General features: G+C 43.5%; 1 protein-coding gene across 2 annotated transcripts in view; it reads right to left on the bottom strand.

The window, feature by feature from the left end:
• LOC136863975 (titin homolog) overlaps positions 1-13,932 on the bottom strand; it is a 1,080,299-nt gene that overhangs the window by 1,039,962 nt on the left and 26,405 nt on the right. For both annotated transcript variants that reach the window (XM_067140444.2, XM_067140445.2), the window contains exon 3: positions 12,580-12,834. In XM_067140444.2, the coding sequence (XP_066996545.2) occupies positions 12,580-12,834 (255 nt within the window). The remainder of the gene's footprint in view (positions 1-12,579; positions 12,835-13,932) is intronic.

Raw genomic sequence — 13,932 nt, 5'->3', positions numbered from 1 at the left:
CAAGGGTAGACCTATCGAAACAACTTAAAGATACCCAAGATAAGGTCATAACACTGAGCGACGAGTTGACATCTGTTCATGAGGCTCTTAAGGGGGAAGTTAGTGCCCGGAAATTGGAACTGGATGGGTTAGTGAACAATATCGTAGGAGTCCAGGCCAAGATAGAGGAAGTGGTTAGTATATCTCGCCGCACCTCAGATATGTCGTTCAGTTGCCCTAGCAACGCTAGTAGTCCCATACATCCTGCAGGGAACGGACACTTTGACAATTCTACCCATTCTCAGGGGCAAAACGTCACTAATGTTATAAACATGATTCGTCTTAAGGAAGATCAGCCTAAGAAATTCGATGGCAGTGGTACCCAGACGCCAAAGGGTTTTCTTAGAGAACTTAGGGAGTATATTCGCGATAATAGGATACCTGAAGAGAGGCAACTAAGGACTGTGGAACGGTACCTAGACGGAGTTGCGTCGCTGTGGTTCAAAGGTTTCCGATATAGCTTTGACACGTTCGAGGAATTTCAGACCGCATTTTTGGGCAAATTTTGGAATTCTGAGATTCAGCAGAACCTAAGGCTAGAGTTATATAGTCGCCGGTATAACACAGCAGGACCGCCGAAATTTTCGCTATATTTTACCGAACAATTAGTTAAGTTCAAGGAACTGGAATCAGCCCCAAGTCAGCAAGAACTGGTTCAGGCTATCCAGAAAGAGTTCCCACCGGATATCCAGAGAATATTAATTGCTGCGAAGGTCGAAACCCCGATGCAGGCAGAATTGATATTGCGACAGCTGGACCAGACCCATTCGCATCAATCATCCCCGCGAATAGTCAGGCATTCAGAGCCCCAGGTGAATGTCGTAAATCACAGCCAGGAGAGCGCGCCAGATAGGGAAGTTTCACGAGCACCGAGATATGAGAATGAGGGGCGGCGGTTCGACACCAGGCCATACCAAGGTAGGAAGAACTGGGAACAGCCCAGATACCATCACGAAGAGTGGGACAGACGCCGAGAGCAATGGAGAAGAAACCAGGGTCGATACCAGGGGAACTCAGATCTAAGACGAAGGAACCCACGCGGGAATGAAGGCAACAGAAGAGGGGACGGTTACGAAAATTCCAGACGTTCTGACCGCTGGCACGGGCCTGAAGAGAGAAGGAGAGAAGGGGACCAGTATTTGAGAGAGCTGAGGTCAGGTACCGGACAGGACAAATGGAAGGACAGCATCCAACGAAGGGAAGTCAACACTGACTGTGTAGGAGCTCAAGACATGTCCCATACTGGAGCTATCCGAAAGACCTACCACCAGGATAGGGAATTAAACCCTAACGCGCCTCATTTCGACGAAAGTATGAACTCGTCAAATGAGCGGGAAAAAACTCCAAATTTCCAGTAGTGGTGACGAGACAGGATTCCCACACACAGCCTGAATACGTTTCTCGCGACGGCTGGATAGTAGCCCAGATTGACTCCTGGATTATACAACCAGATGAATTAGTGGAAGACCACCTCAGACAGGAGGTTAGGAAAATAAGAGAGCTACCAATCATTAATGTCAGGATATGCAACTTTAAGGTGAGCTGTTTATTGGATACAGGCGCCAGCATCAGCTTAATTTCACAAAATTTCTTTAACGAATTGTCTACTCGGAAGAAATTGCCAGAAATTCCTGTAGCAAATATCAAAATTAGAGGAGTCATTCCCGACAAAACTGCCATTTGTAAAACGCAGACATTTTTGGATTTGCAGATAGGAGACATGACATTTTCGCATCCTTTTGTCATAATTTCAAAGCTGCACTATAAAGTTATTCTTGGAGCAGACTTCATTTGTGAAAGTAATGCCGTCATCGATTTAGGAAGGAGAGAGGTGAAATTTAGGAAGGATGACGGACCGGAATTAGTAGCTCTAAACGAAGAATCATTGGGTCAGACTGGGAGAAGAATGTGTGAGGAAGAAGTCCATTTCACTACCGTTTCTGAGGAGGCAGAAGAGGAGATAGAACAGGGAACAGAAGAGGTCAACCAGGAAGAGTGGGATGTCCTCGATACTGAATTGGGAAAGGCTGTAGAAGATTTGATAAATCAGAAAGTATCAGAATGCCCAGGGACGGCGGAAGAGAAGATGAAGTTGAGGGAACTACTTCTCAAATATCAGGATGTATTCGATTCAAAGCCAGGATGCATTCCAAATTTCAAATATGTGTTGGCTGTAAACAGTTGGGAGCCGTTCAAACGTAGGCCGTATCCCATTCCGGAGAAACATCGCCAGGAGGCTGGAAAAATTATTAAAGAGATGGAAGAAAGTGGGTTGATTTCCAAGGCAAATACACCATTCGTTAATTCCTTAGTTACCGTTCAGAAACCCGACGGGTCCCTGAGGGTATGCTTGGATGCGAGGGTCGTAAATGACAGGCTAATCCCTGAAAATGATAGAGCTCCTCCCATCAAAGAAGTTATTAGGAGGTTTAGGGGCAAGCGCCGCTTCACTAATATTGATCTGACCTCGTCGTATCATCATATAATGCTCGATGAGAAGTCAAGATTGTTTACTGGATTCCTGTATGACCAGCACACGTATGTTTTTAACCGTCTCGCGTTTGGAATAAAAAACGCCGGTGCAGCTCTCATACGCGCCCTAGATTGCAACCTCACCGAACAAGTTAAGGCCATAACTACGCGATATGTCGATGACATATTGCTTTCGTCGAAGGATTTCGAGGAAAATCTTCACCATCTCGAGTTGCTACTCGAAAATCTCAGGGTGGCTGGTTTTAAGATCAACTTGAAAAAATCAAATTTCGGACAGGAGGAAGTTCTCTTCTTAGGACACATCATTGATGGTGAAGGAGTACGCCCTAACCCAGTGAAATTGCAGGCAATTGACAACTTTCCAAGGCCTATCAAGGTAAAGAACGTCCGACAGTTCTTGGGTATGAGTCAATTTTTCAGTGATCATTGTCCAAATTATACGGAGGTTGTGGCTCCATTGCAAGATTTGCTAGTAAAGAACAATCGATGGAAATGGTCTAGGGAACATGAGATTTCTTTTCGGGATACTAAGGAGATGTTAGCTAGAAGTGTGAAGCTAGGGTACCCGAATTTCGATAAGGCCTTTATCTTGCAAACTGATGCTTCCACCGTAGGGATTGGTGCAGTTTTATACCAAGAGGAAGGAGAAGAACCCAAGAAGAACAACTACTTGGCATTCTTTAGCCGTAAACTTAGGAAACACGAGCTAAAATACAGTGTCACTGAATTAGAAATGCTTGCAATTGTTCAATCACTACAGCACTGGAGAAAGATGATTTTTGGATTCCCTATAACCATTAGGACGGATCACAAGGCCTTGACCTTTGTGATGAAGACGGTAGTTGCTAGCGAGAGAGTAGCTAGGTGGGCACTGTTTATCCAGCAGTTTGATCTGACCATCGAGCACTGTTCAGGAATGTCAAATGTCCTGGCGGATGCCCTAAGTCGAAACCCAAACGATAACGAACATGAGGTGAACTTCGTGGAGTTAACTGACGAAGATAGAACCTTTCTAAATGAGCTGACACGATTACCAGAATGTCAACGACAGGTCCAGTTCTGTGGCAGGTTAATTTCGTTGTTGAAGGGAGAACTTCCACATGACGACCCAGGACGTGGAGAAGTTGAGAAGCTAGCTGAGAGCTATTTGTTTGTCGACAACACCTTGTTGAAATTCATAGACAAGGATCACACTAAATCTCGAATTGTGGTACCACCACCACTTAGGAAGGGTCTTATATGGCATGCCCATAGGATAACCGGTCATGGTGGGATTGACAAGGTCACCGCCACCCTTCAGGAAACGTTCACCTGGGTTCATATACGAGAAGACGTGAGAAGCCTTGTAATTACATGTGACACATGCCAGAGGGTTAAGGCGAACCCTTACCTCATTCGACAGGCACCGATACCTCTCTTACCAGCTAAACCTCGTGAATTGTTCGCGATGGATATTTACGGAGTCCTTCCCAAGTCACGTAGAGGGAATAGATACGTCTTGGTAACCGTGGACGTATTCTCTAAGTTCACATCGTTATGTCCATTACAGAAAGCAAACACTAAATTGGTATTAAGAGCTATAAATAGGACCATAATTCCAGCTATGGGGAAGCCCATGTTTTTATTAACGGACCACGGCACACAATTTACCTCAGCTCAATTTAAACAGGAGTTGCAAAGGCTTGAAATTCGACATATTCTTAGTTCAGTTCGCCATCCTGAGGGAAACCCGTCAGAGCGAATTATACAGGTCATCGCGAAGTTCTGTCGGATCTTCTGTGCTCAAGAGCATTGGAGATGGATGGATGTGTTACCTATCATAGAAGATTGCGTGAATAACACAATCCACGAATCTATAGGATGCGTCCCAAATGTGGTTCACTCCGATATTTATCCTTTGAGACCATGGCACGCAGTGGTGAAGTGTCCGAGCGACCCACGGCCGACTCAAGCGATGCGCATTGAAGAGACAGCTAGGCATCTTCGTCAGCAAGCTGACCGACGTTTGAGACGCGTCAAAAATAAGAGATTTCATCGGCCCTTGAAAGAAGGCGAATATGTGCTTGTTCGTAAACCCGCTCTTTCAAAACCTGAGGACAAGTATTACGCGAAGTTTGCACCGTTGTATATGGGTCCATTTAAAGTCATCCAGAGTTTCCGAAATAATTCCTATAAAATCCAGTCGTTAGATGGACGCTCTGAGGCTATTTTCAATGCAGCCAACTTGAAGGTTTATCGCAAACCTGAAGATATGGCGGACCAGGAAGTTAACCTCATTGAATCAGTGGTGGATCAAGATGTGGAACCGCTCGAAGAAAAGCAGGATGACCCACTGAAACGATGTAGGGAATGCAGGCAAGTCCCAGACTCTGTGATATTGAGAGCATTTGAGGAGTATTGGAATCTTACAGAGAAAATCTCGATAGAACAGGGAGAATTTGAGGAAGGTTCTGAGGAGGAAGACTTTGACAGCGAGGAAGACTTTGACGGCGAGGAAGGGATAAATAGCTCAGTCGAAAATTCAGTAGAGAACTACCAGGAAGCTGAAGGCATCAACCAGTATCCGTACACCAGAAGATGAACAACTGCATAAGAGAGAGGAAAGGAATTTACATTCAAAGGTCATGTTTCATCAGACGTCAAAATTAGAAATTTCGCCATATGGAGTATTTAAAGGAAATTCCTTGTCACTGTGCGAAAGGAATTCGTGTCTTGGGGGAAATATGAACCCATGACCTTTGTGCCCTAAGAACATTATGCATTATATAACAATTAAATTAAAAGTTGGATTCTTGATAGCATGGATTTGACACGTGACGAGGGGGTGATTACCTTCGGTCCCACGCTCTGGGGTACGTGACGTCAACCACACGTGTCGACGGCGGAAGAATCTCAAGTCATTTTTATGAACTATTTCAAAGCGCGTGTACATGGCGTGACCACGCCAAGTCAAAAAAATATAGTGCCTATCAAAGGAGGTCAATCATCTCACAAATCGAACCCGTAAATTTTTTAAAGGTCCATGAACACTACCGCCAGAAATGTAGCAAGCATGTAGTCACTTTCAAAACTCTTGAAATTACAGTTTAGGTAAGTCAGAAAGTTTATAGGAAATTTCTTGGCGGCAAAAGGGAGAGATCCGAAGAGAGGGGGTAACTGCTATAAATATGAAGGGACGCCATGACGAAGCTTCCTTCTCCGGCATTTGTGATACAAAGCGGACGAAAAATTGTTGAGCTGCTCTGCGAAATCAAACCAACGAAAGTAGACTGAGTTCAACTGCAGATTTTAGCCATTGCGGCTAAGTCTTGACTCCATGAGGAGATAGTTTTCTTGAGTGAAATAACTGTACCAGATAGGACGGTCAAAGTACTGAATAAATTCTAATGTGATTAAGTAATTCGTGTGCGGAAATAATTATAGTCCATCGTGTGCGTTCAAGCAAACAAGTGAAGGGTATTTCTTTTTTTTTATGCTTTATTCCAGGAAACCTGAAGAAACAATAATCAATTGTGAAGCCATGAATGTAAAAATGGCTAAATAAAATGCCAGGGTCGCAGGTGAGCCCTAAGACGAATACTGGCATGAAGACATGAGGTAGGTGATTTTCCATCTTACTAGCTCTTATATCCTTTCTCGTGATTTCTTAAAGTGTATTTGAATGGGGATATACGACGCAGTGGTCACCCTACTAAGTTTTGTAAATGTGAGAGTACGACTAAAAGAGTCATTTGTTTTATTTTCCACTTGGATAAAATTTTGAAGTTTTGCGAGGGCCGTATAATGATGTAAAAAGTTATTGAATAGGGTTCCGAAGTGATATCACGTCCAATGTAGATCGTCATCCGTGTGAGTGTACTGCCTGTATTTTGTGATGTCAAAGTAAGATGTTCATTCGACGTAAAATTCTTCTGTCTGCAATTTGACGTTAATAATAATAATCCATGGTTACTCATTTTCAATCGAGTGGAAGCGCGCTGTCGGATGAGAACCTAGGGTGAGGAATTTGGTCACGGAGAGAAACGTTGTATTTAATGCCCATTTTAAACTGTGTCTGACTGACAATAAAAGATCTAGTGGAATGTTTCAGTCATTTCTCGTAAAAATCAAGTTATTAAATTCGATATCATTTATGCGAAGTTATTCATGATTAATGCATTGTGCGATATTAGACGTCGGGATTTCTAGTGGGGATTTTATTCCAGTTCTTTGTCGATGATAATTGTGGAGCTGGGAAACAGAGGTTAGTTTTGTGAATCAGGTTGGACCTGTCATTGAAGCCGGGACACGGAAGCCCGAGGAATGTTTTATATGAGTTGAGATGAGATGTGCGAATCAGGTTAGAGTCCTGTCATTGAAGCCGGGACATGATAACCCGAACAATATTTATAATGTTGAGAATGGAAAGAAATTCATAGAAATCCATAGCGGTATAATTGGCGACGCGTATAATTAGTGTGGGCATCTTGAAGCATATCTGTGCATTTTGTTGGTTAGAATATCGTATTTGTTTAATCATGTCGGCAGAGTTTAAAGGGAGCATTTTGAGAAGTCAGTCAGGTAGAACGAACCGGGTGGTTTATGTAACTGCCAAGCGAGCATGGGGTGAGAGACCTCAGCTATGATAGCGGGAAAGAAGTGGAGTTGAGATTGTACTGTAATTCTCGGCCAGGGGAAACGTTAAAATGCTGGATTTAGTTGAAATTCATAGCCGGTAATGATCTAAGTATTGTGAAATACTGTAAATGGGGACGTAGTGAACATTTGAAATCACGAACTTTGAGTATAAGGAACAGAGTAACCCAATTTCAGGGTTGTCCAAAGTATAGAGCGATGGTCGTGATGATCGGTTTGTCTGCGAGGGGTGTGCAAAATTCAGTGATGACGAGATATGACATCGTAATTATATGGCGAGTTGTTTGGTTTGTACGTAGATTATTATGATATCCAAGTGTTAATAACGGTTAGGACTAGATTAGATTTTTAAGCATGATATCACGAGATAGGATATATGTAGCTGGACATGAATTATGTAAAAATTCTTTTCCAGCCAGATAAACATCGCAATATTGAACTCACATCACAGCTGCGTAGAAATTTGTGAAGAAACCAGAGTCCGCGGAGATATAATTTACTGATCGTTAACATTTCCTTAAATCATTTAAATTTATTTAATTATTAAATTCAGTGAAACCGCATTTTGAAATAACATTAATCAAGCGAATAACTTGGAGATGCATTCTGGAAATTTTAGTTTGTTTCTGGGAAATATAAAAATAAAGTAAAGATTAAGGGGACATATCCGTAGGAAATGGATTTTTCTGCCACTAAGTTTGTGAGCATTGCGATTGTTGTAATTATTGAACTTTGATGGATTGAGCAGTGAATGTGCTGGGGATAAGTAAAGTGGAACTTTGGTCATCAACCGATGTAACTTAATTGTGTTTAGCCTTCAGCCTAGAAACTTGGATGGTCAGGGGGTCATCAACCTCTGTGACTTAGATTAGGGCCATATGCCATTGTAGCATCATTTCCTTGCAGTCATCATCCACAATGACTTTAAAGTAACTTAGAAGAGTAGATGTCGGTCCATGACATAGACGCAGGTCACATCGATTCAATTAAGGGTCCATGCCGTAGAACCACTGTGTGGCACACACCGATTGGACGGCCTTAATTATACTCAGAGTCCAGAGTTCGTGTTACGAGGGCTGGACCATAACGAATCACTATGATGGTACATGTGGTCTCACATGGAAGCCGAATTTAAGGATTTCCAGACTTTCCTTTCTTAAATGATTAATAATTGAGATAATGGTTTCTAGTAAGAATGCCCATCAGGCAGTTACGTTAAAGTCTCACACCAGTGTTCTGACGTTTATGTAAAAATGATTGTGGTGTCCAGTGGACACAATTGACTATGACCCCGTTGACATAGTAAATTACTTCAGAATTTTCCTGAATAAATAGGAATCTTTTAAACAGACCTTTCATTCCGGTAGATAGATTAGAATTAATGAACCCTACCTTTACCTCAGCAAGTGACGAAGAACCCGAAACGACCCAAGAGACAGATCTCATGAACTTTGCTGATAGGTAAGGAAGGTAGGTATCCCTCAATATGGACCTAAAGGGTTCACCTGATACCCAGGTCCCATCACCAGCCCTATAGTAAATCACGGGTTTCCTAAGTACGCACGGCAAAAATAAATGACTATCACGCTCATTGGAATTCTCTTTTTTTTTTTTTTGCTAGAGGCTTTACGTCGCACCGACACAGATAGGTCTTATGGCGACGATGGGATAGGAAAGGTCTAGGAGTTGGAAGGAAGCGGCCGTAGCCTTAATTAAGATACAGCCCCAGCATTTGCCTGGTGTGGAATTTCTCGTTCTCAGCCTGGAAATGCACTTAATCATCACGTGATTTCAGGTACCGGTTACTCGTTTTGGCTACCTGATTGGTTGGACAACATGTTTTCAGTGTCGGGACTGTGGAAACCATTTCCATTTGGCTGAACACAGTTTATAAGACACACATAAGTTAGGACATAAGACCTCAAAATAGATAATTTTCTTCTGCCGCTTTTCTCCACATCCGTAGGGTCGCGGGTGAGAACTGTGTCACACATGTGGATTTGGCTCCCTTTTACAACCGGATGCCCTTCCTGTCACGAACCTTATATGGAAGGATATAATCACTATTGGGTGTTTATGTGGTTATTGGTAGTGTACTGTGCTGTGTGAATATAAGGAGAAGAGTGTGGGACAAACACAAACACCCAATCCCCAAGAAGGAAGAATTAATTAGACGCAATTAAAATCCCCGACCCGGCCAGGAATTGAACACGGGACCCTTTGAACTGAAAGTCTCAACGCTGACCAAGGAGTCGGAGATCTCAAATAAACACGTGACCTCGTCTCGAGGTAGAGCAGCTCTTTTCAGGTGAGCTGCATGCGCGACTTACCACTTACCAGCACTTCTCGCATCCACAAATTTTTAACAATACAAGGAATCGAACCCGGGCCTCCGAGGACGGGTAAACACGAGTCGATTAATTTCGTACACTGTATCATGGTTCATTCGATCAGTGCAATGATTCGTTCATTCTGAATCAATCGTTCAGAATCTCCCCATCTCTACTCCAAACTGCTTACAATAAGCCAGCCAGAGCAAATCTCAGCGTTGAGTGTATGCAGTTGCATAGTCAGAATGACTACTGAAGATTTCCATTCAACTGAAAACAGGAACGAGTCCTTAAAACATAGTGTTGTGCGGATCAGCAAATTTCAATGAATCCGTTTAAAGAAGGATCACCCGTTCACACTTTACAACAAGTGCTCGCTCAATGAAGACCAGGAGTTTGAAACTTACCCATCAACCAGTGCATTAACTTTAACCACTTTGTACGAAGTGCCTCCAGAAATCACCTCTGTATAATATTATGATTTACAGTCTCTTCTACAATATTTGCCGCCAATTCACCACAAATTTTACAAAACACTCAAGCATGGCCAACAGAAGGAAACATGTCTCTCCTGTAGTGGCGTCTTCTTCGACAACAGCGGAGGACAATGCTGACGACGTCATGGAATACTTCTGGGATTTAGATTAATAATCATTCATACCTAACATTTATATCATATTTATCATTGATACTTAACTTTCTACCCTTACTTTCTCCTTTCTTAATCCGTTTACCCTCCAGGGTTGGCTTTTCCATCGAAATCAACGAAAGATCCCACCTCTGCCCCCACAAGGGCAGTGTCCTGGAGCGTGAGACTTCGGGTCGGATATAAAACGTTGGAGGAGGACCAGTACCTCGCCCCGTCGGTCTCACCTGCTATGCCGAACAGGGGCCTTGTGGGGGGATGGGAGGATTGGAAGGGAGACGAAAGGAAGCGCTCGTGGCCTTAAGTTAGGTACCATCCCGGCACTTGCCTGGAGGAGAAGTAGGAAAACAAGGAAAACCACTCCGAGGATGGGTGAGGTGGGAATCGAATCCCCTCTAGTCAGTTGACCTCCCGAGGCTGAGTGGACCTTATTCCATTCCTCGTACCACGTTTCAAGTTTCGTGGCAGAGCCAGGAATCGAATACGGGCCTCTAGGGGTGGTATTAACCACTACACCACAGAGGCGGATATTACGAGGGAAAGTCGATAAGTATCTGTAATTTCGCTCTAATTGTCTTTAGGTGTGCTCTATGGCGTTGTGTGCTCACCAGCCGCTAGATGGCATCGTTGTTTACGTCTGTGGTAGGTTTCAGTACAGCTTGCGCTGTTGCGGTGTAAAGATTTCCTCGGACACTCTCTTTTTGCACCAAGGAAGAACAGTGTTCCGTAATCCGTTTTCTGTGGTCTGATGGTGTACCAGGAACGGAAATTCATAGAAAACTTCAGCACAATACGGGGACAATGTTTTACCACAGCGAATGCTCCCATTGCACGTTCTGACGTTTGTTCTCTGGTTCGAAGTGGTGAACCTATGTTTCATCTCCAGTGATGATACGTTTCACCTTCGTTAGCATGACGGTCCAGTAGGTGCTGACAGATTCTCACACGATTGCGCTTCTGCTCTTTAATGAGTTGTTTTGGATCCCATCTCGAACAGATTCTGTGAAAGTTAAGCCTGTTATGCAGAATTTCATATGCAGAACCATGGCTAATTTGCATATGGTTTGCCACGTCAACAAAAGTCACTCGTCTGTTGTTCAGGATCATATCACGCACTTGTTCAATATTGGCATCAGTTACGGCTGCAGATGGACGCCCGGATCTTTCCTCACCCTTCACGCTCGTGCGACCACTCTTGAACTGTTCAGTCCATTGGTAAACACTTCGCTGTGGCAAAACATTATTCCCGGATTGTGCTGAAAGTCTTCTATGAATTTCCGCTCCTGTTATACCCTCAGACCACAACAAACGGATTACGGAACACGGTTCTTCGTTGGTGCAAGCAGAGAGTGGCGCGGCCATCTTTACGCCGCAACAGCGCAAGCTATAATGATCTGATAACGCTGAAACCTACCACAGACGTAGACAACGGTGTCATCTAGCGGCTGGTGAACACACAACGCCATACAGGCAGCCTAAAGATAATTAAAATAAAATTGCAGAACTTAATTGACTTGCCTTCGTATAATTTTGTGACAGTAAAATATTACACATAACAATATGTTTTCATTATCCATATCATTAACCAAAACCCGTAATTCTTTGAAGGGCAAAGGTGTAAGTAACTGAGTTGGAAGTTAAAGGGTGCAAGTAACTGCAGGCAGGCTTGCACGAAAAAAAAAAAAAGATTGTGCCAAGGGTAATAATTATTATTTGCTTAAGACTTCATATGCAAAGAGTCTCCGTGGCTCAGACGGCAGCGCGTCGGCCTCTCACCGCTGGATACCGTGGTTCAAATCACGGTCACTCCATGTGAGATTTGTGCTGGACAAAGCGGAGGCGGGACAGGTTTTTCTCCGGGTACTCCGGTTTTCCCTGTCATCTTTCATTCCAGCAACACTCTCCATTCTCATTTCGTAGCATCTATCATTCATTAATATATCACTTTGGGAGTGGCGATCCCATCGTAATAATAGCCTATATATGATTCATTCATTACATCCCTGACCCGGTCACTGACTGGAAAACAGGTTGTAGGTTTTCATTCATATGCAAATGCACAAGACTATATAGGCCTAGTACAAATTTATATTTACAACGTTTTAATTAACGTCCGCCAGAATACAATATGATCCAAAACCCCCTCAATTAGATTTTCAGTGAACGGGTACCTGGGTAATAAGTGAAGCACCTTTTGAATGAACGAGTACCCGGGTAATACGAGAATAAGCTTTTGAATGAACGGGGAACCGAGTAAGACCCGAACTTAGTATCCGAGTACCCGGATATCACTAGCCCTAGTTTATTACTGAGGCATCTTAGTGAGTTCTTATCTAAGGTCACGTTTTCAAGAAAACTGTCATGTTCAATACAATATTAACCTATAATGTCCAGTATTCTGGGCTGTGAAAGCATAGATCAAGACAGAAAACTTACCTGTAAACCTAATGGCGGACGAAATCTGATCAGACCAGAGTGCATTCTCAGCTCGGCAGGTGTACTGGCCACTGTCATCCACGGCATCAGGCGATGAGATGGTAAGACGGCACACGCCGTCCGGCAGCTCGGTCTGCTGGTAGCGACTAGAAGGTGCTATGGGAGAGCCGTTCTTCAACCACGTGATTCGAGGTGCAGGTTGACTACGAACCCGGCACTCCAACACCAGTTCGTCGTCTGCCACACGGTATACATCTGCCAAAAGTAATATCTATCAGTCTTCTGTACCACGACCATTACAGTTATAATCAATTTTTACACTCATTTCTATTTCTCCTCTACATTTCTCACTAGAATTCAAGAATATTATCACGAGATGTTTGGTCACTATAGGAGCAAAAAAATTAAGAATACAGAGAATGAAGTTTCTAAGGCCACCGCCGTTCAAATGTTGCCCCCTCCTCCCACATCTACCGAGCTCGATAGCTGCAGTCGTTTAAGTGCGGCCAGTATCCAGTATTCGGGAGATAGTGGATTCGAATCCCACTGTCGGCAGCCCTGAAGATGGTTTTCCGTGGTTTCCCATTTTCACACCAGGCAAATGCTGGGGCTGTACTTTAATTAAGGCCACGGACGCTTCCTTCCCATTCCTAGGCATTTCCTGTCCCATCTTCGCCATAAGACCTATCTGTGTCGATACGACGTAAAACAAATAGCCTTCCACATCTGGGGCAAACTTCCTGCAGGTTTGCGTCAATTCAGTTAAATACAAAAAGTAAGTCCTAGTAAGTTTCTTTGAAAACATGACTGTACTATTACGAAGAGACATCGGGTGAAACTGAAAGGACATTGTTTAAAATCTGCTGTAGCTTCTGTTATGATGGTGCCGTGAATTAAAGTCTGGAAATGATAACGTGGTCGAGCTGCGGATATATAATGTGTGTGCAGCTGGGGTAACGAACATGTTCACCGCACCCCAGTGTTTGCACGTTGTGAGTTTCGTGAAATGGCGTCAAAGAATGCGTTATGGCCCTTTTTCATGTTCGTTTTTCGTACACACGCATAGTGAAAACTGTGTCGGGTGAATGGTTTAACACTCGAGGAGTGCACCAATATTTTCCCCCGTTACACACAACAGGCACATTCTCCCAAGAAAAGCCCCGACTGATTGTGTCAAGAAAATCCGACGAACCAACGTGGTAAGTTGATGACATGCAAGGTTAGAGAAAAAAAAACATGAAAGAATGCAAGTTACTTCCAAGAGATCATTATTACACCTGTCTGTCCGGCTCCAGGTCTAAATGGTTAGCGTACTGGCCTTTGGTCACAGGAGTCCCGGGTTCGATTTCCGGC

The sequence above is a fragment of the Anabrus simplex genome, chromosome 2, assembly GCF_040414725.1.
Source record: "Anabrus simplex isolate iqAnaSimp1 chromosome 2, ASM4041472v1, whole genome shotgun sequence".
Classification (NCBI taxonomy): Eukaryota; Metazoa; Arthropoda; class Insecta; order Orthoptera; family Tettigoniidae; genus Anabrus; species Anabrus simplex.
Note: the sequence above shows the minus strand (reverse complement) of the source record. Positions and strands in the feature narration are given on the sequence as shown.